This window comes from Harmonia axyridis, chromosome 5 (assembly GCF_914767665.1).
Source record: "Harmonia axyridis chromosome 5, icHarAxyr1.1, whole genome shotgun sequence".
In the NCBI taxonomy this organism is placed as follows: Eukaryota; Metazoa; Arthropoda; class Insecta; order Coleoptera; family Coccinellidae; genus Harmonia; species Harmonia axyridis.
Genome location: NC_059505.1, coordinates 39,591,478 through 39,619,256, shown reverse-complemented (window position 1 = coordinate 39,619,256; position 27,779 = coordinate 39,591,478). Strand labels below are relative to the sequence as shown.

The window sequence follows — 27,779 nt, the reverse complement described above, 5'->3', positions numbered from 1 at the left end:
TACACCGCGTGGAAAATTAGTTCATCTTCTTCAGTCACAGCAATGCGCTGGTGGCGCCAGTTACTGCGGAGTTCACTTCCGTGTCTTTATTTTGTAAATAGAAGAGTATTTCATTGATACGATTTTCTTTGTTTTCGCACACGATGTGGGCATTGAATGGAAAGTTTCTGAAGAAAATGCGCGCCACCTCGAAGTCATATCAAGTTCACAAAAAACGTACAATAATCGGTGAGTTTATCGAAAAATTAATTTATTGAAAAATTCATTTTTTTTTTGTTTGAAAAAAGATCTTAAGTTATCTTGGGGAAAAAATTGAACCTTTGAATTTTAAGGTGAACATCCCCTGAACAATTTTCAATAAGGAATTTACTTTTCTACTTCCTACAAAAATAAAACTCGAACAACTCTTAATACAAAACTAGGAAACAATTTGTTGTATGAAATATTGTACTTTTATTGAGCATACTTAGTTTTTAATCAATTTTATAACTTTATGTATTACAAATTCACAGAAAACCTATAATTGAATCTGGTTTTCTATCTTGATTATCATATCATATTCATAAGCAACTTAAAACTGCCTGGTATATTTTTTATAGAGTAATTCTTTTCAATATATTTTCTTATGGTTATTAGGAAAAGCTATGACTTGTCATTTTCATTCGATTTTTGTAAATTATCCCCAATAATACACTATTTGCGTGTTAGGGTATGTAGATATCAAAAATGGAATGAAAAAATTCGTCTGTACCATGAATGTAGCTGTCGTTGGAAACTATGAGAACTATTCGCATAAAATTTAGAAGAATTTCGGTTGTTTATTAGATTTTATCTGACTAGCTTGAGAACATGATTGTTACATCTTGGAGGCTTTAAAGTTAGGGATCTTTCTGCTGAAAAGTTCACAGTCATGAAATTGAAAAAGTGAAATGATATAATAACATTGTATCGGTGTGAAAAATGATAACAAGTTATTTCGGAAGAAATAAATTAAGTTTTCAGTGAGGAATACTTGAAAAACTCTTATATGAAACTGCGGAAAAATTTGTCGTATGAAAAATTGTGTTTTTATTCATCATACCATTTTTTTTGATTAATTTTACAGTTTATTTATTATAAATTATAAGAAAACCTATAATTGAATCTGATTTCCTATTTTATTCATTGGTATTTCACAGATTAGTGAGTAAAATCAACTTGATATATTTTTCTACAGGGTGTTCCGGAATTTGTGATACAATTTCTCATATCATTTTAGGAAGAAAAGTTCCATAAAAAAAATATAGGTTTGTGTTGAATCTTCAAAACCATATCCCGAAAAAAATATTGAGTACGCGACTGGCTTCTACGCAGAATTCTGATCCAGACGTAGTTTTTACCTCAGCATTATTTCTAATAACTTTGGAGATAAAGGAGGGGTCCGAAAAGTATCAATTTCCAAAATCACCCTGTATCTCTTGAAGGGAAACAGTTATGCAAAATCTGATTAGACCAACTTGAGTTTCACGAAAAAGTAGGACAGGAACGTGAAAACCGCAAGGCTCTATCTTAAATAACAAGCGAGAAACCTGGCTGTCTCACCCAAAATGGGATGCACTGTACATATCTGCTGAAAACTAAACCATATGAAAATTGAAGAAGTGAAAAATTATAGTAAATCTCTTACAATGTTGGTCTCTAGCAATAAAATACTATATTTTGTGGTATAAAAAAAAAAAAACGAACCATCATTATAATTTTGCAATGTTCCCATTTTGTCTGAAATTTCAGTAGGGTAGATTTTATCTAAATGCAAACAATTTAGCAAAAGGATCGGATATACGGTATTTAGGTACGATTCGGAAAATTATAATTGGATATAATATTTCTCTCATTTCCATATATAATTCACGTATGATGGCCAGAATATAAAGATTGTTGACAAGCTCCCAGCATAAATTCACGTTTCAGTAATTCAGAACTCCCAAATTACGAGAACTCTACCGCAATTTCTACTCAGCGGTTGAATTCGGGGTCCGAAAATAATATTGATGCGCACGTGAAGGGAAAATTAAGATTTTTCGGTCTGGAGAACAGACAGCCTTGCGTTGGATCAGCATGTGGATGGGTGACCGCTTTATTGTAGGAATATTCATTTCTTAGAATCAAATTTATAATAGGTAAAGGGTGTTTTTTTTTGAGCTATAGAACTTTAAATTACAATAAACACAACGATGGATTATTCGATTGACATGAATTCTATTAATCCGCTAGATAATCTTGTGGCATTATATTTTAAATATGATTTCTGACATATGACCGCCACGGCTGGCTCGGATGTAGTCCAATCTGGACGTCCAATTTTCGATGACTTTTTCCAACATTTGTGGCCGTATATCGGCAATAACACGGCGAATGTTGTCTTCCAAATGGTCAAGGGTTAGTGGCTTATCCGCATAGATCAATGACTGTACATGGTCCCACAGAAAGTAGTCTAGCGGTTTTAAATCACAAGATCTTGGAGGACAATTCACAGGTCCAAAACGTGAAATTAGGCGGTCACCAAACATGTATTTCAATAAATCGATTGTGGCACGAGCTGTATGACATGTTGCGCCGTCTTGTTGGAACCACAGGAATGAAAAAGTTAGTAATCATGGCTCTATACCGATCACCATTGACTGTAACGTTCTGGCCATCATCGTTTTTGAAGAAGTACGGACCAATGATTCCACCATCCCATAAAGCGCACCAAGCAGTCAGTTTTTCTGGATGTAACGGTGTTTCGACATACACTTGAGGATTAGCTTCACTCCAAATGAGGCAGTTTTGTTTGTTGACGTAGCCATTCAACCAGAAGTGCGCTTCATCGCTAAAAAAAATTCGCTTATGAAAATCGCGATACGTATTCCGCACAGAACCGTTATTTTCGAAATAAAATTGCACTATTTGCAAGCGTTGTTCAGGCGTGAGTCTATTCATGATGAATTGCCAAACCAAACCTAGAATAAATCACTTGACAGCTGTTAAATCGGTCGCCATCTTGAACAGTAATGCCAACTTAAAGTTATATACCTCGGAAAAAGAACACCCATTATTTACATTTAGGCTGAATCTATCGGCTACATAGATCTATCGGTATGATAGATTTATTTACGTTTCCCTTTGATTTTATGTATGAATCAAAAAGTATCTACTTTCACAGCCTTCCTCCGACTAACCTACAAATTCCACTTTTCAGGAATCCACCGTTGACTTCCGATCAACCCAATCAACTCGACAATCATTGAAAAAGGATGGACCATTCGAAGCTGACCTCCCAATTACCAAACCAAACCGAATTCGTAGACTACGTAGCTTTCAATCACAGCAGCGAAACAGCGCTGAGAATACTCCTGGACCAAGAACAGAACCATGTCGGCCCGTGGTTCTTCTACGTCTTCGTCGTCGTTAAACTGACGGTAATGGCGTTCATCATAATGGCGGCCGTATTCGGCAATCTGCTGGTTATTGTTTCGGTGATGCGACACAGAAAATTAAGGGTGATCACGAATTATTTCGTAGTGAGTTTGGCGTTCGCGGACATGTTGGTGGCCATTGGAGCCATGTGTTTTAGTTTCAGTGTGGAGATCACCGGGGGCCACTGGGTGTTCGGGTACTTCATGTGCGATGTGTGGAACTCTTTAGACGTCTATTTTTCGACGGCTTCCATACTCCACTTGTGCTGCATCAGTGTTGACAGGTGAGTGGTTTTTTTAGATTATACGTTTCCCAAGTAAAAAGCACTACTTCTTTTTGTATTATTCAGTTTTTATTCACCCCTTGAAGTATACTAACTGACAAAGAAACTACAACACCCAGAAGGAGCTGTTTAAATTTAAATTTTTTTTGGTAAAACGTAGAGTGTATAGCAAAAAGTAAATTATTGAAATTTGGAGAAAAAATGAAGGGTTTACAATTTTTTTTTTTAAATTCGTTAATAATGTGTTTGTGCACTGCGATTATCTATACACTTCCCAACACGTCTTGACATTGATGCAATAAGATGGTCTATTTCTTCTTGGGGGATACTACCCCAAGCTACCTGTACTTCATGTCTTAGATCCGCCAAAGTCCGTGGGGACTGTGATGAATTTCCAAGCCTTCTACCCATGATGTCCCAAATATGCTCTATGGGAGAAAGATCGGGAGATCTGGACGGCCATGCCAAAAGATACACATGGGTCGCTTCGAAAAAGTTTAAACTAACTCTGGCAACATGAGGTTGGGAATTATTTAGCTGAAATATTGGATTCTCGAGCCGGTTAAGGTAAGGGAGAACATATGGCTACACTTTTTCTTGAAGGTAAGGCAGCGCTGTCATGTTACCTCGAATAAAGACTAAGGATGACCTTCTTGCATGTGCAATAGCACCCCATATCCTAACGCTTACTGGCCGGTGTACATGACGTTCAAGATCAAACATCACGTCTTTCACCCTGACATCGTCTAACCCTTCTTCGGCCATCATGTGCACCCAAAGAGAATCGAAATTCATCAGAAAAGATGATGGCACTACACATTCCAATATTAACGTTCTCTGCACCATTGTAACCGTTGCCGGCGATGCTCAACCGTCAGATGTAACACAAGATGGGGTCGATAATGCTGCAGTCGAAAAAGTTTTATCTGGCGGTAAACCGTTCGGACAGTTACAGGATGGCCTTGTTCTCCTAACAACTAATCAGCCAAAGATCGAGTTGTAGCAAATCGGTCTCTAATGGCCATAAGTCTTAGACGTCGATCTTGAACTTCATTTGTGCCCCTTAGACATACGGTGCCTACTCTTTTTCGATTTTGGGCATTATCAAACCACACTTGACAACATCTCATAACAATAGTTGGATTTCAGTTCGTACGGTTAGCGATTTCTCGAAATGACAACCCCGCCTCCCGTAAACCAATAATTCGACCTCTTTCAAATTCACTTAGCTGGCGATAAATTTCGCGTACACGTGCTCTAAGCATTTTAATAACAACTAAAAATCGACTTTGGATCTGCTTGAACAGCTGGTTTGTTGTAAAATTTAAAAACCTTGCAATAAACGACTACAATATTTAAGTAACAAAAATTGTTTCCATGAAAAAATCTTCACGATTTCTTTCTCCGAATTCAATTATTTACTCCTTGCTATACTTTTTATGTGTTACCAAAAAAAAAATTAAATTTAAACAGCTCCTTCTGAGTGTTGTAGTTTCTTTGTCAGTTAGTATATTTCAGTTACAATTATTTATTAATGATATCACAATGATAAAACTCCCATATACATGCCAACTACAAACATTCAACACTCCCTATAGATTCAAATTTTTCTTGAAAATGTAAAATCTTCCATGAAATGTTACCTTATATTTATATGTTCTACCATAGATATTCATAAGATAGTTCATGAGGATATCAGTTCAGAAATTATTGAGTATTTTTTTCCGTGAATATGTATAAGCTTCATGGCTGCATGTTCATAAAACTCACTTCATCGACCTTATACAGGGTGTTTCCTAAACATGCGGCAAAAATTCAGGGGGTTGTTCCTTGGACTATTTTAAGCATGTTTTGTCCTTGGATGATTTTTGAAAAACCTCTTTGTTTCGAAGATACAACATTTTTCATATTTTAAAAATTAATAATAGTTTAAATAAAAATGCGTACCGCACTGTGTTTACTAAGTAGGTACAATTTATTTTTAAATTTTTTTAACAACATTCCAATTACTAAACCCCTTAGATTATTTCCTATAGGGCCATCTAAAATCATTAGTTTATACCACTCCAGTAGAAAATGTGGAAGACTTGCGAAATCGGATCATTGCTGGGTGTAACTCAATAAGAAATGATCCTGGTGTTTTTGAAAGGGTTCGGCAGTCAATGAGGAGAAGATTGGATGCTTGAATGCTGGCTAGAGGTGGTCATTTACAACAGTTTTTGTAGGTTGAGTTGAATTTTCATGTAATTTTTCATAATAAAATGTTATTATCTGAAATTTTGTTTCCCCTATATCTTCGAAACAAATAGGTTTTTCAAAAATCATCAAGGGACAAAATATTCTTAGAATAGTCCAAGGAACAACCCCCTGAATTTTTGCCGCATGTTTAGGAAACACCCTGTATATTTGCAAAATTTAGAGTTAAATCAGAGATTTCCATAATTATTTCTCTCACAATCTGAAAAGTGAAGTTTACATCCACAATCTAAAGTCCTTTGGAGAATTGAAAAAACATGCAATGTTATGCAAAGCATTTCATCAACTCATTCAAGTTGGGTCATTTAAATTTGCGGTTCAGATTACAGTATAAAAATAAACAAGGCTCACACTTGCGTGGCTTTATATTCAGAAATGAAACCCTAATTGATAAAGTTTGAAATGAACAGAAAGTTTATCAACAGCAAAATTGGCGCTTGTTTGTTTCAGAAACCTACATTTCAAAAAAACTACAGTTGACTTTTGATTTCACTGTAAGATCCTTCCAAATCCTGAACTTTGGATAGGTACTGCTGTTATTGTTGGCACTTTTCTAACAATAATAAAGACCTTATGCTATGAATAAAGACAAAATATAAGCAAGAAAAAAACAGAACAGTCTGAAAAAAATATCTCAGTTACCTTGAAGCATCTAAGCTCCCATATGTCACCCAATATGTCAGATTAGTTTCGCTCAATTTGTAAAGGAACTCGAAGAGAATCTTGCCGAGCATCTAACAAAGTAGATAAGTTTTTTTTCAGAAGAACAACCACATACACGAATTATTATTATTATCATTCACTGAATCGGGCTCTGTAAGCCTTCCGGGAACTGAGACCAATTTGATCTTTTGTTCTTAACCCTACCGATTCATACAAACCCTGGGAGGCCGTCTTCGTGAGTCTTCGTGAGTATCCAGAACTGACTCATCCATGTGAGAGGTTCTTAGGCCAGTCAGCCCCGGACATTTACACACTACTTGTTCAGCTGTTTCTACTTCTTTTTCACAGAGCCTGCAGATGTCATCTGCTGCCTTTCCCATGGCATACAAAAGGTATTTGTACCGACAGTGTCCTGTCAGCAGTTCCACCATTACCCGAAGCTCAGCTCCTGGTAGCTTCAGAAGCTTCCTGGTATAGGTCGGTTAAAGCACCACCAATTTCTTGGCCTGAGTAAGACCCTGGGTTTTTCTATTGTTCCACTCTCTTTGTTGGACTGATACCTTATATTGGTCTTTTCCAAGCCCACAGAAGGGCTCTGGACTAACAGGTGTTAACCTTGATGTCCTCTTTGCAAGTTCATCGGCTTTTTCGTTTCCTGCAAGACCACAATGCCCCGGTACCCATAGTAGAGTTACTCCTTTCCATCTTGCCAGTTGGTTTATGGTATTACGATATAGATACTTTTCGGAAGTATAATTATCATCTTCAAACTGTTACATTCAGAAACTCTCCAATTCATCCATTTTTTCTCCAGGTACTACGCTATTGTTCAACCACTGGACTACCCATTGATAATGACCAACTCCAGGCTAGCTCTGATGCTGACAGTGGTATGGTGCAGTCCAGCAATACTCTCCTTCCTTCCCATCTTCATGGGGTGGTACACGACAAACGAACACCTGGAGTATAGGAGAACAAATCCATCACACTGTTCTTTCACTGTCAACAAGACGTATTCCCTCATCTCTTCCAGTATAAGCTTTTGGTTGCCTGGACTAGTCATGATCTTCATGTACTACAAGATATACCAGGAGGCTGACAGACAGGAGATGATGTTGTACAGGTGAGGAAAGTTTCTTAATGATATGTAAGATTTTTGTAGTTAAAGGTTTACCAATGGGAATGATGAAAATGTTTTATGTTATTCTTGTTCAGTTACATGAGAAGTTGTTAAGTCCTACATCTTTGTGAAAATTTTTTATAAACTTCTGGTAATAGTCCATCGGTGGAGTTATTGATGATAGGTATAAACAAATAAATGGTCCTCTCCACTATACGTGGTGGAGTTATGATTTAAAGGTTAGCTATCTTGATCTCAGCTGCATAACCGAAGTCTTTCAAAACATTATATTGTTGGTTTGAAGGTGACAGAGCGAGGTTCTAGTTTATATTTAATTTATGCACTATGCATTTCGGCAAGGTATCTTGCCATCATCAGGTGCTCGAGACAGTTGTTATATCGTTGACGTCTTAACAACTGTCTCGAGCATCTGATGTTGGCAAGTTACCTTGCCTCAATGCATAGTGCATAGATTAAATATATAGTGGAGTAGACCATTTATTTGTTTATACTCAAAAATTTTTATAACCAACAAATATACTACTCCACAAGAGTTAGGGATATCGTATTCAATCATTTTGAAAAGTATGTAATCTTCGAGAAAATCGCTGTAAAAACTTTTAAAACTCAATAACAACTTGAATCGATCTAATGAAAATCAGTATGAGACATTTCGTCAATCTGGTCGCCTTTTTTCTGCAAATGCTTCATGAACTTTCTTATTTGGAAAAGGAGTCAGTTTATCAACGGCTTCATTTTGAAACGAGTTTTCTAAAAATGCCAAGACGTAAATTAACAAACGTTGAGGCTAATAGCGCTATCGGAATGCTACAGGGTGGCCTAACTCAGGTTGTTGTAGTGGAAAGGCTCCAAGTCAGCCAAAGTGTGATATCTCGACTTTGGAATAGGTTCAGGGAGACAGGTTCCGTGTTGGAAAGACCAAGGCTTGGTGGGCGACGAAAAACAACACCTGCTCAGGATCGTTTCATCACCGTTTCGGCGAGAAGAAACCCTACATCTTAGTGTAGAATGCTACGGAATGCTCTTCAAAATGCAGATGGGATCCAAGTTTTCATCGAAACCATCAGATGACGTTTGAGAGAGGTGAATGTAGGTTCTAGACGTCCATTAAGAGAAGTTTCATTAACACGTGACCATAAGCGTCAAAGACTGGAATTGGCAAGGCAACATATCAATTGGAACGATCATTGGCGTAGTGTCCTTTTCACTGATGAATCCAGATATGGACGCTTTTCAGATTCTCGAAGAATAAGGGTACGGACAATCCCACGCATACCCCGTAATCGTCGCCATGTCCAAGAAGTCTATCCATTCTCAGGGGGTAGTGTTATGGTATGGGCCGGGATATGTTTCAGTGGGCGCACAGATCTACACCTCTGTCCTGGGAATATGACCGCCTTACACTATAAGGAGCATGTCAATGACAATGTTGTGCCAAATTTTCACGCTGCTATTGGTGAAACTTTTCAATTTATAGACTATAACGCTAGACCGCACCGTGCAGCCATAGTAGAGAATGCGCGCGATGAGCTTGGTATTCCACATTTACCAATGCCTCCGCACTCACCAGATTTGAATTGCATAGAACATGCATGGGATATGCTCCAAAGAAGATTAGATAATTATCAACCTACCACAGAACCCTTAAATGATCTGAGAGAGCTTCTGCCCCGTTTATGGAACCAAATTCTTCAAGAAATGTTCAACAACCTCGTATGCAAAGAAGATGTCAAGCTGTTATTGATGCCCGTGGAGGCCATACATCGTATTGATAGTCTTAAAATGCTTGAATTCTCTGAGAATAAAATTTCGTTATTTTACTTGATTTTTTTTATACGCTGCAGACCTACAGGCTAAAATTAATTTTATTTCCTGCAACTTGAATTCATATTGAAATGAATTTTCATCCCAAAAATCTCATTTAAACTATATTTTTTGCATTTTAAGTCAATATCCCTAACTCATATGGAGCAGTTTAATAGGCTTCCAAATTAGAAACACTACGTAAATACGTTCGGACAAGTTATTGTTAATGTAACTAACCAATATTCTTGTTCAATCGAACGAGATTACCCATGGAATAATGACTGATTACCGATCAATATGCAATATCATCATTGGCAAATGGAAATTGGGTAGGGACATGTAAATCGAATGACCTAAACTGATTTTATGTTGCATCTGTTTATAATCCACTAAAGTAACTGGCATCATCGGATTATAATCAAACAGTGGGTCGACATCATCCCTATTTGAGCAATTTCTAGGGTGATGGGCCACTCACAGGCTTGATTAAGGTGGACATGGACGTTTGAACTTTAATTTGATCCAGAAATAAGATTGTGGCTTAGCGTAGAGTACGCGATGGATGTTATCAAACATCGAGTGGAATGGGCAACATATCGTACAAACCAAGTGTTCTCAATCAGATCTAAAGAATAAGTAACGAGAGTTTAAGCTACAAAGCTGAATCTGCAACTGTCGTTTTCTGCTGGACTCATTTTCATAATAAGGTGCTTCCTGAGGAGGTAATGCTCCAGTGAAGAGGTGTAGCATATTCTTGCTGAGGTCCAGATACTGCTTGAAATCTTGCAGTATCAAAGATTCGAAGAAACTTTTTGGAATGATCCAACCCAGGAAGATTCCACTAGTTCATCTTTAGGTTTTTTCCCTCTCTTGAAACTTTTTGTTGTGAAGGCTGTTTTTTTTTAGAGCTATAGAACTTTAAATTGCAATCAAACAACGATGGATTATTCGATTGACATGAATTTTATTTATCCGCAAGATAATCTTGTGGCATTACATTTTAAATATGATTTCTGGCATATGACCGCCACGGCTGGCTCGGATGTAGTCCAATCTGGAAGTCCAATTTTCGATGACTTTTTCCAACATTTGTGGCCGTATATCGGCAATAACACGGCGAATGTTGTCTTTCAAATGGTCAAGGGTTTGTGGCTTATCCGCATAGACCAATAACTCTACATAGCCTCACAGAAAGTAGTCTAGCGGTGTTAAATCACAAGATCTTGGAGGCCAATTCACAGGTCCAAAACGTGAAATTAGGCGGTCACCAAACGTGTCTTTCAATAAATCGATTGTGGCACGAGCTGTGTGACATGTTGCGCCGTCTTGTTGGAACCACAGCTCCTGGACATCATGGTTGCTCAATTCAGGAATGAAAAAGTAAGTAATCATGGCTCTATACCGATCACCATTGACTGTAACGTTCTGGCCATCATCGTTTTTGACGAAGTACGGACCAATGATTCCACCAGCCCATAAAGCTCACCAAACAGTCAGTTTTTCTGGATGTAACGGTGTTTCGACATACATTTGAGGATTACCTTCACTCAAAATGCAGCAGTTTTGTTTGTTGACGTAGCCATTCAACCAGAAGTGCGCTTCATCGCTAAACAAAATGAAATGGACGTAGTGCGCGATACGTATTCCGCACAGAACCATTATTTTCGAAATGAAATTGCACTATTTGCAAGCGTTGTTCCGGCGTGAGTCTATTCATGATGAATTGCCAAACCAAACTGAGAATAAATCATCTTGAACAGTAATGCCAACTTAAAGTTATATACCCCGAAGAAAAACACCCGTTACCTACCATCCTTTATATCTTCAAAATCTCCACCCCGTATAAGGAAGCCAGTAGATGTTCTGATTTCCGTTTCGTAGAAAATTCCTCAAAGAGGATTATATTTATTCAATATGAAAACATGAGAAGATTGTCTAATTGCGAAGTAAACAACTCTAAGGCAATCCATTTATATTTTCTCACAGGAAAAGGGGAATTCTCTGTACAAGCAGCAATATTGAATTAGCTTCGATTGGAGCAGGAACAGAGTTCAGAATGTTCGGTTACCAATATTTACTCTTACCTCTCTCAGTTATTGGAATGAAAATGGCAGGAGAGTTCTCAGACTTCTAGTTGTTTCTCATTTTCGATTGGAAGTTGAGAGAGAGAGGATTCTGTTGTATTTTATCATCGGAAATTGCTGATATAGCAAGGGAAGGAAATTCTTGATTTTTTCAATTACGATTGACGTTTTGGTATGTAGGTGGGTGTAGGACTTTTCGATGAATCGTGAGATCATTTTTTATAGAAGTTATTCAGGGGGATTCAACCTATTAGACGTTTATGGAGAACTAATCATAGTTTTGAGTTGAAAATTTGCATATTGGGGTTTGAGGCAATGATCTCTCTCCCTTAAATATTTTCAGATCTCTAATACTACTGAAGGGTGTTTTTTTAGAGCTATAGAACTTTAGATTGCAATAAAACAATGATGGATTATTCGATTGACATTAATTTTATTTATCCGCAAGATAATCTTGCGGCATTACATTTTAAATATGATTTCTGTCATATGACCGCCACGGCTGGCTCGTATGTAGTCCAATCTGGACGTCCAATTTTCGATGACTTTTTCCAACATTTGTGGTCGTATATCCGTCAATAACACGGCGAATGTTGTCTTCCAAATAGTCAAGGGTTTGTGGCTTATCCGCATAGACCAATGACTTTACATAGCCCCACAGAAAGTAGTCTAGCGGTGTTAAATCACAAGATCTTAGAGGCCAATTCACAGGTCCAAAACGTGAAATTAGGCGGTCACCAAACGTGTCTTTCAATAAATCGATTGTGGCACGAGCTGTGTGACATGTTGCGCCGTCTTGTTGGAATCACAGCTCCTGGACATCATGTTTGTTCAATTCAGGAATAAAAAGGTTAGTAATCACGGCTCTATACCGATCACCATTGACTGTAACGTTCTGGCCATCATCGGTTTTGAAAAAGTACGGACCAATGATTCCACCAGCCCATGAAGCGCACCAAACAGTCAGTTTTTCTGGATGTAACGGTGTTTCGAAATACACTTGAGGATTAGCTTCATTACAAATGCGGCAGTTTTGTTTGTTGACGTAGCCATTCAACCAGAAGTGCGCTTCATCGCTAAACAAAATGAAATGGACGTAGTGCGCGATACGAATTCCGCACAGAACCATTATTTTCGAAATAAAATTGCACTATTTGCAAGCGTTGTTCAGGCGTGAGTCTATTCATGATGAATTGCCAAACCAAACTGAGAATAAATCACTTGACAGCTTTTAAATCGGTCTCCATCTTGAACAGTAATGCCAAAGTTATATACCTCGAAAAAAAACACCCGAAAGAATACTCACCCATGATTCTGAAAAATTCTAAATTGAAAATTATGCGCTGACATTCAAATCACATAAAAAAATCATCAAGTACTCATCAACTAAATAACATTAACTGTAACATTATTTATAACAGTGCAATGGCGATACTGATTAGTCATTAGAACACTTTTTACAGTAAAACATCGATGCACGTGGGAGTTATTTGAATTTTTAATATCAGTTCGATTTCACTGTTTGCGGTATATGCGTTTTCCAGAACATTATTGTATACACTGTGTCCGTAAAGTATGGAACAAATTCATTTTTAGCTGAACAGGCCATTTCAAGAAATAATCCAGAAACTCGTTGATTTTTTATTTTAATTTAGCGTATTTTAAAATAATAATCTAATATACAGGGTGAATTACTTTCGAGTAATGACGTCACCGTAATTTTTTTAAATGAAACACCCCAATTTTGTCACAATTTTCTGATTAATCTAGCTGAGCTGATTCCAAAAATGTATCACATGTTGATTCCAATTGGTACAGGGTGGACAAAAATACAATAGTTTCGTGTGTGCTCATAAAGTAACGCGTAACATTCTTTATTAGTTAAATTAACAATATTATCAAAAATACTTATTGTCTAGCGGCAATTGGTTTGAATGTAACACCCTATAGTTTGTTACGTTTTTAGATTAATAAAAATGAGCTGTTTCCAAACATGTTTGGTAGTTGTGGTCTAGCAGACAGAATATGAAAGAAATTATTTCTTATCAATTAAAAAAAAAACATAGTCGTCTAGTTTTTTGTGAAATTTCATTATTTGTTTATTGCCGCTAGACAATAAGTATTTTTGATAATATAGTTAATTTAACTGATAAAGAATATTACGCGTTACTTTATGAGCACACACAAAACTATTGTATTTTTGTCCACCCTGTAGTAATTGGAATCAACATGTGATACATTTTTGGAATCAGATCAGCTAGAGAAATCGGAAAATTGAAGCAAAATGGGGGTGTTCCATTTAAAAAATATGACGGTGACGTCATTACTCGAAAGTAATTCACCCTGTATATTAGATTATTATTTTAAAATATGGCAAATTAAAATAAAAAATCGATGTGTTTCAGGATTATTTCTTAAAATGGTCTGTTTAGCTAGAAATGAATTTGTTCCATACTTTACGGACACAGTGTATATTTGAATTTATTTCGCCATCGAAAGCTTCAGCTACTTGTTATCTGTCAAATCGATGATATTCCCAAGTCTACTCCGAACAGAAACTCTTCAACATAAATAGATAATCTCTAAAACCATCTCTAATTCCTTACCCTGAGGTATCGATCTCTCCCAGACTGTGGATACATACAGATCTCTGAGAGAATATTCTGTGTATTTCCTTCTCGAGTACTAATGAGAAAATTCAGGATATCCTTTCTGAGCTCAACCAGTCTAATTCTCATTTCTAATTTTCAGTTCGTGTTATTTGGAATGGAGAAGTTCAGCAATACTTGATATTTGATATCTATATTTATTTTCGGTATATTCGTTTCATTAAGTGAGATATGTAAGGGATCGGTTTTGGTGTACCATATGCACGTTTCGACAGTTTGCCTATAGTTGAAATTTTTAAAATTCTTGAGTAATTAAGAGGGAATATCACTACGTGACTAATCAGTTCAAAACGAAATAAGAGATTTTTTTGTTTCTACTACCTAAAGGGTGTTTTTTTTTAGAGCTATAGAATTTTAAATTGCAATGAAACAACGATGGATTATTCGATTGACATGAATTTTATTCATCCGCAAGATAATCTTGTGGCATTACATTTTAAATATGATTTCTGGCATATGACCGTCACGGCTGACTCGGATGTAGTCCAATCTGGACGTCCAATTTTCGATCACTTTTTCCAACATTTGTGGCCGTATATCGGCAATAACACGGCGAATGTTGTCTTCCAAATGGTCAAGGGTTTGTGGCTCACCCGCATAGACCAATGACTTCACATAGCCCCACAGAAAGTAGTCTAGCGGTGTTAAATCACAAGATCTTGGAGGCCAATTCGCAGGTCCCAAACGTGAAATTAGGTGGTCACCAAACGTGTCTTTCAATGAATCGATTGTGGCAAGAGCTGTGTGACATGTTGCGCCGTCTTGTTGGAACCACAGCTCCTGGAAATCATGGTTGTTCAATTCAGGAATGAAAAAGTTAGTAATAATGGCTCTATACCGATCACCATTGACTCTAACGTTCTGATCATCATCGTTTTTGAAGAAGTACGTTCCAATGATTCCACCAGACCATAAAGCGCACCAGTTTTTCTGGATGTAACGGTGTTTCGACATACACTTGAGGATTAGCTTCACTCCAAATGCGGCAATTTTGTTTTTTGACGTAGCCATTCAACCAGAAGTGCGCTTCATCGCTAAACAAAATAAAAGGGACATAGTGCGCGATACGTATTCCGCACAGAACCATTATTATCGAAATGAAATTGCACTATTTGCAAGCGTTGTTCAGACGTGAGTCTGTTCATGCCAATTGCCAAAGCAAATTGAAAATAAATCACTCGACAGCTGTTAAATCGGTCCCGATCTTGAACAGTAATGCCAACTCAAAGTTATATACCTCGAAAAAAAACACTCGTTATTTTTATAGGGTTTTCTCATAATGTAATGTGGTCAAGACATACTTGAAAACGTTGAAATGGTCGTTTTTTGAATATCGAACTCTGATCTACAACATAATGAAGAAATGAGAAATTATCAAATTTCTTTTGAAAATTTCAGTTTATAACCTATAATTTCTGAAATGATGGACTAATCGCCCATCTGTATGCATCCTCGTGATCCACGTGAACTAATCGATCGATGAAGAGGTACAAGATTTCCACGAAGGGACTTTTGAATTTTTTCAAATTTTCTAAGGGTTATATCTCCTAAAATATTCATCACAGACCCCTCAATTGAAGACGTTTTTCGTTATTGGGAAAGTGGTCAAGACATACTTGGAAACGTTGAAATGGGAAGTCCTACCCTACCCGTCGTATTCTCCAGACGTTGCTCCCTCGGACTATCACTTATTTAGAAAAATGGCACACGGCCTGGCTGACCAGCACTTCCAGTCTCATGAAGAAGTAAAAAATTGGATCGATTGCTTCGAAAGATGACCAGTTTTTTCAAAGCGGGATTCGTATGCTGCCCAAAAGATGGGAGAAAGTAGTGTCCAGCGATTGATAACACTTTGAATCATAAATGTATAACCAGTTTTTCACAATAAAGCCTCGAATTTCGGAAAAAAACAGCGTAAGCAAAGTTGTACGCCTACGTAATTCGAACATTACAAACATTTGGGCATAATAATACCTCGTTGTTCCCCTTGTATCCCGCCCACAAAAACCGCACGGCAACCATAGAATTTCCCCTCAATTTATTCTCGGCAGTAAACGTTAACAGAGTGAACATTTCCAGAGAAAACTTCCCATTTTCAACGCAGACAAATCTTCCGTACCTACTACCTTTGTAGGTCGCAGATAAAATAACTCCTCTCCGGGAAAATCGGTGGAAAACATCCCCCCAGGTTCCAATCTTGCTAGGCTGTTTTTCTTCGCCTCTGTGCGAAATCAATGCCGCGAAACAAGGTAACATCGAACAGGGATGCGCGTATCGCCCGAAGCTGATGGGAAAACGTGTATGGAAGGTGAAAATTGACCAAAACGAGAGAGCGTTTCCCTATTTCATCGATATCGAATTAATTTCCGATCGGCCATTGGAAATTGTGTGGATCGGAATAATTCATACATAGTGGACGCGTCGGTCATGTGACGGCTCTCTCTCACTACGCTGCGTTAATTTTAATTTCCCTTTGTTTTATGGAGTAGGCTCGGGATAGGATTGTCTGAACGAATTTCCTTGTTTTTAGGGAAAATGATGGCGATTTGGCAACGTTGCATTTCTTAATTATATTAGGGATTTTTTCTTTCGTTTAGTTATTAATTGAGTTTTTATTTAACGTTCTTCATTCCTGTATTCTATATTCAATTATCGATATAATTATGGAGTTTGTGCTAAACAACAAATTTTAAAGAGTGATTTAAATACATAGGCGTATAATTTTGCTTCGACCGTTTATTTTTCCGAGATTCGAGGCTTTATCGTGAAAAACTAGTAATACATTTATGATACAAAGTATTATCAATCGCTGGACACTACTTTCTCCCATCTTTCGAGCAGCATACGAATCCCGCGTTGAAAAAACTGGTCATCTTTCGAAACAATCCATCCAATTTTTCTAAATAAGTGATAGTCCGAAGGAGCAACGTCTGGAGAATACGGCGGGTAGGGTAGGACTTCCCATTTCAACGTTTCCAATATGCCTAGGACTGAATAAGGGGATTCCAATATGCCTAGACCACTTTCGCAACATGAGGTCGAGCATTGTCATGCTGTATAATCACTTTATCATGTCCCTCGTTGTATTGCGGCCGTTTGTCTTTCAATGCTCGGCCCAAACGCATTAATTGCGTTCGATAACGATCGCCTGTGATTGTTCCAGTCGGTTTTAACATCTCATAATATACTTCGCCGAGCTGGTCCCACCAAATACTGAGTATGACCTTGGAACCGTGAATATTCGGTTTGGCCGTCGACGTGGAAGCATGGCCGGGAATTCACCATGATTTTCTGCGCTTGGGATTATCGTAATGAACCCATTTTAAGTCTCCAGTTACAATGCGAGGCAGAAATCCCTTCCTTGCATGCAGCTATTCACAAGCAAACAAACGCCGTTCAACATCTCTCGGCTCAACTCGTACGTCACCCAATTTCCTTGTTTCTGAATCATTCCCATGACTTTCAGGCGTTTTGAAATGGCTGGTTATGTCACTCCCAATGATCCTGGTAATTCTTGTCGCGTTTGATACGAGTCTTGATCAAGTATTGCCTCCAATTCTGCAACTTCGAAAACCTTCTCTCTTCCACCGCCATGCTGGTCTTCGACGTCAAAATCACCGTTCTTGAAGCGTTGAAACCACTCTCGGCACGTTCTTTCACTAATAGCGGCCTCACCATAAATATTCGAGAGCATTCGGTGAACCTCAGCCGCAAATTTCTTCTTATCAAAGCAGAAAATTAAAACCTCATGTAAATGACTAGAATTTGGCTCGTAAGCTGACATGTTCAACCAAGAACAACTTCACGATGCAGACACAAATCGACTAATATTTCTATGGCAAATGACTGTTGAAAAGCCTTCCATTTTCATGGTGCGGTTTTTGGGCTGGTGGTGTTAATGGACCCTACCTATTTCAAAATAAAGCTGTTGTAGAACTGTTACGGTGAATGGATGGCGTTACAAGCTATGATTTTTGTTTTTATAGCCGGAACGAAATTTAGTTTTAACAAGACAACGCTATGTGCTACACAAGTAACGAAACAATCGCCTTTTTGCCATAAAAGTTTCTTGGCCTTGTTATTTCTCGAAGATCACAATTGACCACCAAGATCTTGTGATTTAACAACTTTAGACTTTTTTGGGGGGCTACGTAAAAGATAAGTTCTGTGCCAATTCTCCACAATCGATTCAAAACCTTAAAGAAGGTGAAGTTATCTAGGACATACAGCAGCAAACGAGCCAATTGGAATTCTGACCTACTAGACACTGTTGCCAAAATGTTAACTAGAAACGTATCAAAATGAACTTCGTAAAAATAATTGATCTTGTTCCAACTTACTTTGTTCTTATATTTTCCCATTATTTTCTATCAACGATACGTCCGATCCGGGGTTGAAGTTGAAGTTCAACTTTAATTAGTCTGCAAAAAAATTGCTCCAAGTTATCCTTTCCCCCTTCGAGAAAACAACAGGCACACTCGGTAGAAAAACTACAAGTTGGACGGGTGAAAATCTTAGAGATGCTGTGACGTACTTTCTACGGAAAATATAACAAGACTTCAGGATAGCGTGAGAGGAAACTCAAGTTGATCCTTGAGCTCCAGTGGACCAGCTGTGGTGCTCGACACGTTCCGAATATACGCCTAAAATTGACCAACTTTTCAGCGACAAGGATTCTTCTTTTCGTACTGGGAAATGGAATCTACATTTCTAAGGCAAGGAGGTGTAGGCGTAAATTTGAAATGAGATGTGCGGTTTGTTTTTTTGAATTGGACGAACGCTTGTTTGGCTGTGTCTGGTATAATCAGTGCTCCCATTCACGGATATACTATTCTTGATGATCTAGCAAACCCTTGACCATTTGAAAGACAACATTCGCCGTGTTATTGCCGATATACGGCCACAAATGTTGGAAAAAATTATCGAAAGTTGGACGTCCAGATTGGACTACATCCGAGCCAGCCGTGGCGGTCATATGTCAGAAATCATATTTAAAATGTAAAGCCACAACATTATCTTGCGGATAAATAAAATTTATGTCAATCGAATAATCCATCATTGTTTTTTTGCAATTTAAAGTTCTAGAGCTGTAAAAACACACCCTTTATTTCAGTCGTCATAGTAAAACTTAGGTAAGAATTTCGGAATTCGAGGTACCCTACTATAGGGTGTTTTTTTTCGAGGTATATAACTTTAAGTTGGCATTACTGTTCGAGATGGCGACCGATTTAACAGCTGTCAAGTGATTTATTCTCAGTTTGGTTTGGCAATTCATCGTGAATAGACTCTCGCCTGAACAACGCTTGCAAATAGTGCTCAAAATGAGATTGCCGTTGTTCCCGATTTTCATAAGCGAATTTTGTTTAGCGATGAAGCGCACTTCTGGTTGAATGGCTACGTCAACAAACAAAACTGCCGCATTTGGAGTGAAGCTAATCCTCAAGTGTATGTCGAAACACCGTTACATCCAGAAAAACTGACTGTTTGGTGCGCTTTATGGGCTGGTGGAATCATTGGTCCGTACTTCTTCAAGAACGATGATGGCCAGAACGTTACAGTCAATGGTGATCGGTATAGAGCCATGATTACTAACTTCTTCATTCCTGAATTGAACAACCATGATGTCCAGGAGCTGTGGTTTCAACAAGACGGCGCAAAATGTCACCCAGCTCGTGCCACAATCGATTTCTTGAAAGACACGTTTGGTGACCGCCTAATTTCACATTTTGGACCTGTGAATTGGCCTCCAAGATCTTGTGATTTAACACCGCTAGACTACTTTCTGTGGGACTATGTAAAGTCATTGGTCTATGCGGATAAACCACAAACCCTTGACCATTTGGAACACAACATTCGCCGTGTTATTGCCGATATACGGCAACAAATGTTGGAAAAAGTAATCGAAAATTGGACTACATCCGAGCCAGCCGTGGCGGTCATATGCCAGAAATCATATTTAAAGTGTAATGCCACAAGATTATCTTACGGATAAATGAAATTCATGTCAATCGAATAATCTATCGTTGTTTTATTGCAATTTAAAGTTCTATAGCTCTAAAAAACACCCTTTAGTTTTGACTCTACCTGTTCTCTAGAAAATTGGGGTGACCATAAAGTGAATCATCCTATATATTTATGGACTGTTGTTTTGTCGCCAAAAATTGTAGCTATCAAATGGAAAGAAAAAGAGTTTTCACCGATTTTCAGAGAGCTGTTATTTTATATCCTACCCACAAAGGCACGAGAGATTTGTCTGTGTTGAAAATGGAAAGTTTTCTCTGGTATTGTCGGGAAATATTCTCGTTTACTGCGAGGATAAATTGAGGTGAAATTCTAAGGGAACCACATGAATTCTTGCGGGTTTTAGGAGTTGAGGTGAATATTTATTACAACCACGTGGGACGCTTTAATTTAACAGAGTTAATGATCTCCTGACAGCGTCAATTTTTTTTCATTATTTTCAATATTAAGCCTTCTATCTTGAAAACGATTCAACGTACGGAAAGACCTTTAGAAACAAAAGTTTTAGGGAATTTCATCCTATTAATTCATAATTTTTTAATGTGCTGATATATGTTTCAGGAGTAAAGTTGCAGCAGCTCTCCTAAACAAACATCTACAGATCAACGGCATATCAACAAACATAACCTCTCTGAGACAATCTATGGAACTGAACTATCAAGATAATCCACGAAATACTTCAGATCCAGGTACCTGCAGCAAGATGAGACGAGAAAGAAAAGCAGCAAGAACATTGGGTATCATAGTTTCAGTGTTCATGGCGTGTTGGCTTCCTTTTTTTCTATGGTGAGAAAACCTCGTCAATATATCAACAATATTATTATTTTTTTCAGGAAAATGAAAAAAACAGAATGAAACTAACAGGAAAATTATAAAAGCCCTAAGCTGGAGCTTTTGAAAGCTCTATAATCTGAAATAAAGTTCTATGGTCCTTCCAAAATTCGCCAAGAAAATGCGAGTTACTATTTTGCATATTTCAATTCAATTTCAACCTATTAAACAATTTGCTTCATTTTGCAATGAGACGCTTGAATTTCAAAATTCGTTTTTCTCTCGTACTTCGGCGATATAAATGAGAATATATCAGAATATTGCCTTCAAACCAATCAAAAAAATATCACCAAGTAAATAAGAAGTTTATGAGTCAACATGTTTAACTCACAATATGAAATACGTTTGTTCTGAGAAAACTAGATTTGGCCAGCATCGAATGGATTTTATCAAAAATAAACAAAATCTCCACTTTTGCAACACATTGCATAAATACATAATGATCCTACTTTCCCCGCAATTGACAAAATATAAATTATACATGTGGTATCAAAAAGCAGGAGATTTAATCATTTAGAATCCATTTAAATTTTAATTTAGTGAACAGAAATATTTTCGAAATAATGAATAAACAAATAGACCTGTTATTTCCAAATATTCAAGGTGTTCAAATAATACCTGTAACCTGTAATCCTAGACATCTGCATAAATGTCAAAGATGTTTCCTCCTTTTTTACAGAATGTTATAACCCTTTTTTGATTTTTTCTTATCACCTTTTTTGTGCTTGGATTCGAATAAATACTCCTGTACTATTTGTATTTTGTACATAGAAGTACAACTTTGCATCCCCATGTGAGTCTTAACCTCAAGTGTATGTCGAAACACCGTTACATCCAGAAAAACTGACTGTTTGGTGCGCTTTATGGGCTGGTGGAATCATTGGTCCGTAGTGTCCGTACTTCTTCAAAAACGATTATGGTCAGAACGTTACAGTCAATGGTGATCGGTATAGAGCCATGATTACTAACTTTTTCATTCCTGAATTGAACAACCATGATGTCCAGGAGCTGTGGTTCCAACAAGACGGCGCAACATGTCACACAGCTCGTGCCACAATCGATTTATTGAAAGACGCGTTTGGTGACCGCCTAATTTCACGTTTTGGCCCTTTGAATAGGCCTCCAAGATCTTTTGATTTAACACCGCTAGACTACTTTCTGTGGGGCTATGTAAAGTCATTGGTCTATGGATAAGCCACAAACCCTTGACCATTTGGAAGACAAGATTCGCCGTGTTATTGCCGATATACGGCAAATATGTTGGAAAAAGTCATCGAAAATTGGACGTCCAGATTGGACTACATCCGAGCCAGCCGTGGCGGTCATATGCCAGAAATCATATTTCAAATGAAATGCCACAAGATTATCTTGCGGATAAATAAAATTAATGTGAATCAAATAATCCATCGTTGTTTTATTGCAATTTAAAGTTCAATAGCTCTAAAAAAACACCCTTTAGAACTTTCAGTATCTGGAGTTGGTCTTGAACCAATTTCGGAACTGTGCGGTTACACAATGTAATCCTCATATTGTTGAGCTCCATTTTTATTGGTAGTAAAGCATAGAAAGTATAAACCATTATATGACCAGAAAAAATGGCCATCCATTTCATTCCCCATATTGTTTTCTGAGACAATACTCCAGTTGTACAAACTCAGATGGAAAATCCAACAAATTTTCCATCAATAAATCATTTCAGCTAGTGGGTATAAAGGGGAATTCCTCATGAAATATTCAGATCGCCAGATGCTCAATAAACCTGCTCTGTACCGTATAAAGAAGGCACCTATAAATAAAGATATTTTAATAAAGTTGAGCTGATCGTTTTCCCTAACACAATCGATACGCTCAGAAATGTCGGGGAGAAATTCAAATGAATGGATAAACATGTTTTATGAAAAACCCCGCGCGTTTTTAACGGAGAAAATCGATCATATCTTCATCCCTCTACCTGGAGGAAATTCGCTGTGGAGCAATCAACCGAAAAAGAAAAGAATCCCGAGTTTTTCCGAAACATCTTCCTCATTTTTACGCCCCATTCAGCCCAAATTCTTGCAGTATTCGTACTTTCAGGCGGGGGAGGGTGTTAATCATAATAAACTTTGTCCGGCCGGTCTGACTACATGTATTGGGCCAATTTAAAAATCCCCGGTCTGATGCACAGATGGCGGTGCTAGTATTAAATCCATATGATTTTTAGTTAGTACCAACCTTCAAACGATACGTGTCAGAATTTGACAGCAGTCCGACCATTAGTCTGTGAGATATTGCGTTGTGAGTGTAGCTACTATTGTTATTTGAAAAAAGATGGAAAAAAAGAAATTCGTGTGCTGATAAAATATTGTTTTTTGAAGGGAAAAATACAGTTCAAGCAAAATCTTGGCTTGATGAAGAGTTTTCGGGGTCTTCACCAGGAAAATCAACCATCATTTATTGGTATGCTAAGTTTAAACATGGTGAAATGAGCACTGAAGACGACGAATACAGTGAACGCCCAAAAGAGGCTGTCACCGACAAAAAATCAAAAAAGTTCATGAAATAATTTTGAATTACCGTACAGTGAAGTTGATCGAGATAGCAGACATTGTGAAGATATCATCTTAACGTGTACATCATATCATTCACGAATATTTGTACATGAGAAAGGTGTGTGCAAAATGGGTGCCGCGCGAGTTCACAATCGACCAAAAGCAACAACCTGTTAATGATTCTGGGCAGTGTTTGAAGATGTTTATGTGCAATAAACCTGAAATTTTGCGTCGATATGTAACAATGGATGAAACATGGCTCCATCATTTCACTCCGTAGTCCAATCGGAAGTCATCTGAGTGGACTGCACACGATAAACCGAATCCAAAGCGAGGAAAAACTCAACAGTCAGCTGACAAGGTTATTACATCAGTATTCTGGAATGCGAAAGGTATAATATTCATTATTTACCTCCAAAAAGGTCCGACCATCAACAGCTATTCTTATATAGCGTTATTGGATCGTTTAAAGAATGAAATCTTCAAAAAACGGCCCCATTTGAAGAAAAAAAGGTGCTGTTTCATCAAGACAAAGTGCCCTGTCCCAAATCAATGAAAACAATGGCAAAATTGCATGAATTGGGCTTCAAATTGCTTCTGCATCCACCGTATTCGCCAGATCTGGCCCCCAGCGAATTTTTCCTGTTCTCAGATCTTGAAAGAATGCTCGCTGGAAAGAAATTTAGCGTCAATGAAGAAGTAATCGCCGGAACTGAGACCTATTTTGAAGCGAAAGACAAATCTTACTACAAAAATGGTATCGAAAAGTTGGAAGATCGCTATAATCGCTGTATCGCCTCGAAGGCAACTATGTTGAATAATAAAATCAAATTTTTCGAAAAAAATGTGTTTTACTATGGTAGACCAGGGACCTTTTTATTGGCCTGTCCAAATTCAAACATAAAATTTAAGTATCAAATCCAATCCAATCAGGTGACTTTCAAGATAATGATCATTATAATTATGAGAAAAATGAGGGGATATCATTTTTTTTTGGGACATGAGATTTCCATCGCTATACAATCATTTCTTTTTCAGGTACGTAATAACGACAATCTGCGGTTCCACAGTGTGCTACAGCCCACCCTGGATAATCACACTGATGTTTTGGGTGGGTTACTTCAACTCAGCCCTGAATCCACTCATCTACGCCTACTTCAACAGAGAATTCAGGGTAGCTTTCAAGAAGACCCTCCTAGGTTGTTGTCACCTCAACAGCAGGATAGCTTGTTGGTCATGGCTGAGAGATGGTCGAGACCAGCCAATCAACTATAGCAACCAATCTAGCGAGATGCAAACCAACCATCCTTTGAGGAACGACTTCAGGAAAGACTTCAGCTTCAACATATCCGAAGGAGAGATCATCAATGTGCAGAGAGAGGCTGGTGTCTGAATCTTTTTGGAATAATAGCACAGCTCAACGAACGTTTTGGTCGACAGAGTTAGAAGATTTAGTTGACGTTTAGTCTACATTGTCGTGAATTGTAAGTCGAGACTGGATTTCTCCAAATTAGTTGTTTCCCTCTGGATATGGTATCTTTAGGTACTTTAGCTATCAGATGATGGAGTTTAGGTGATTCCTTCCCTCCACTTTTGTCTGGTATGATTCAGGTTCGATCTATTGCTGGTAATCAAGCGCTATGAACAAGGTATTAATTGGTAACTCTTCCCCTGCTGTTGGTGTTATTGGAATGCTTGTATCATTCGATAGCTTCTAAATTCATCCTTGAGTAGTGAGCTCATAAAGTTTCAGAGTATTTCTGCTTTCGAGAACAAGATATTGTACCTGTTGGTCCAAACATATTTGGCCAGTGAGGATTCAATAGTTTGAATCAATCGTCAATACCGTATCATGTACTCTGCTCAGCCTTGAAAAGAGGGTCATGTTTATCCCAGGCACTTCTCAAGGTGTATTCCAGTTTTTTTATCGGTTTGTTAACTGATTCTATGTTTCGCATATGAAGCTTTCCTATTTTGCCAGTCACCAAAGGCGTGGAAAGTAAGTAAGCTTCTTCCTTGGCAATTATTTCTGTAGCCAATGGACAGGAAAGCTTGTCTCAGGTTATCTAGCATATGGGTTACCTTGCAACTTTGAAATAGTTTACATCTGGACTAAAGAAAGAAGAATTCATACCCGAACAGTGCTGCCGATTGATTCAAACGGATAAGATAAGACACATTTGCAGAAATTTCCGAAAACGGACACACCTCCTTATAATCGGAAACAGATAGTCTATCAAACATCAAAATTACCTACTCAAGGATGGAAATGGAATCTATCGAAATGTACAAGCATTCCAAAAACATTATCAAGAGAGAAGAGACACAAATATCGTAACATCTGTTGACCAACAATAGATACTCATCGAACTAAACCAGCAAGAAGTGGAGTCAAATGAACAACCAATCAACTCTACAACTAATGGAGAACGTATAAATTCTGTATCTAGATGAAATCAACTAATTCGGAGAGATATATTGTGTTACAGTATATGACAAAAAAACCTCTGAAGATGCCTACCGGAATCGTAAGTGAAACTTTGTACGAAAACCCGATAAGACCACAGCTAAAAAGCTCGACATTTTCTAACTCTGTTGAACAATCACTATACATTTTGGTGCCTGGTATTTTGAGACATTTTCGACATTTGGTATGATGATCCGATAAAACAAACGTATCAAATTCGGGTTAATTTCGAAATGCAAAGGTAGAAATATAATTTTCTATAATCTTGCAGCCAAAGTTTAGGTGATAATTGTAATACACTTTTGAGAGTATTCTCTAATACTCAACCCAAGATCTATAGATTACAGAGGTTGTCTCGTAACTTAAGTTAAAGAGTGTGGGTAACTCGTCATTCGGTTGTCATATCGCCATTGGCCAAACTATATGGATTATAGACGTTGCCTCGTTACTTCAACCAATCAGCGTCAACCTTTTGTGACGTACCAGGTAGCCCTATTCAAGTTGAAAATAATGAGGCAACCTTTCTAATCTATAGACTTAAATTACTTTAAAATACTCAACGAACCAAAGATTGCATGGATATTCAGGGTAAATAGAATAAAAATTCCAGGTTTTCATCATAAAACCTAGATTTGTCACATTGAAATCTTAGTATTTTTAATGGAGCACGACAAATATAATTGAATGAAGTTCTCAATTAACCAGCACCTTGAAGAAAAAAGTTTTTTGAGCTGTGTTGTCCAAGTTAACAGGATTTCGTGCGAGTAGTTTAGAGAAAAAACACAGTCGATCGAAAACAATCACATCCCCTACCCTACAATAAAGCAGTGCCTGACATAACATCCAAATTGATCCTATCTCGAAACGAAAAAAGAAAATTAGGAAACTAAACTCTCCAATCATTGAACTGGGCTCAAATTAATGAGTTAATAGTTTTTTTTTCAGATACGCTTCCTTTGAATATTGACTACATAACTTCTCCTACATTTAACCAATTGTGATTTCGATGGAGGGTACAAAAAAGACGAAAACGGTAACAATGTTTAATATAACAACTTCGAAACATACATTTTTCAATTAAAATAAGAAATATGAGACATCGGAAGCGTTTTTTGAAATAAACAATGCCATAATTTTTTGTCCAGTTCAGTAGGTCAACAAATAGAAAATCGTCTGTCTATTCTCAGTTTCAGGGTTTAATATTGGAAAATCTTTATGTATTCAAAGTAATCGGTTTCAAAATTCTTTGTAAAATATTTAAAATTCAGCGTAAGTGAGATTTATTTACTTGGCTTGCTTTTTGACAGAAATATCAGACCGATATAAATTCCCAAATGACATTTTTCTATTTGTTCACCTAATATTTCATTGTATAAACGAACAAAATTCAATTCATGGTCCAATCAATTCATATTTACTTACCTCTTAACAAAGATGTATAGCTTGAATGACGTGATTATTTTAATTTTTTTGATAGACGTGTGAAAGGAAGAATGGACATCATTATTAAGGAGCGAACAAATATATTTCCCTTTGAGTAATTATTTATAGACTAATTCGTAAGATTTCTCAATACAAGAATAGAAACGTAT

At 37.4% G+C, this 27,779-nt stretch overlaps 1 protein-coding gene across 1 annotated transcript; it reads left to right on the top strand.

Annotated features, from left to right (window-relative positions):
* The first annotated feature begins 32 nt into the window (after positions 1-32).
* On the top strand, positions 33-27,305 carry LOC123680688 (octopamine receptor beta-1R-like). Its single transcript, XM_045618719.1, has 5 exons — positions 33-228; positions 3,221-3,721; positions 7,455-7,763; positions 20,923-21,147; positions 24,759-27,305. The coding sequence occupies exons 2-5, from the start codon at positions 3,276-3,278 to the stop codon at positions 25,111-25,113; spliced, it is 1,335 nt and encodes a 444-aa protein (XP_045474675.1). The 5' UTR covers positions 33-228; positions 3,221-3,275; the 3' UTR covers positions 25,114-27,305.
* Positions 27,306-27,779: the final 474 nt, after the last annotated feature.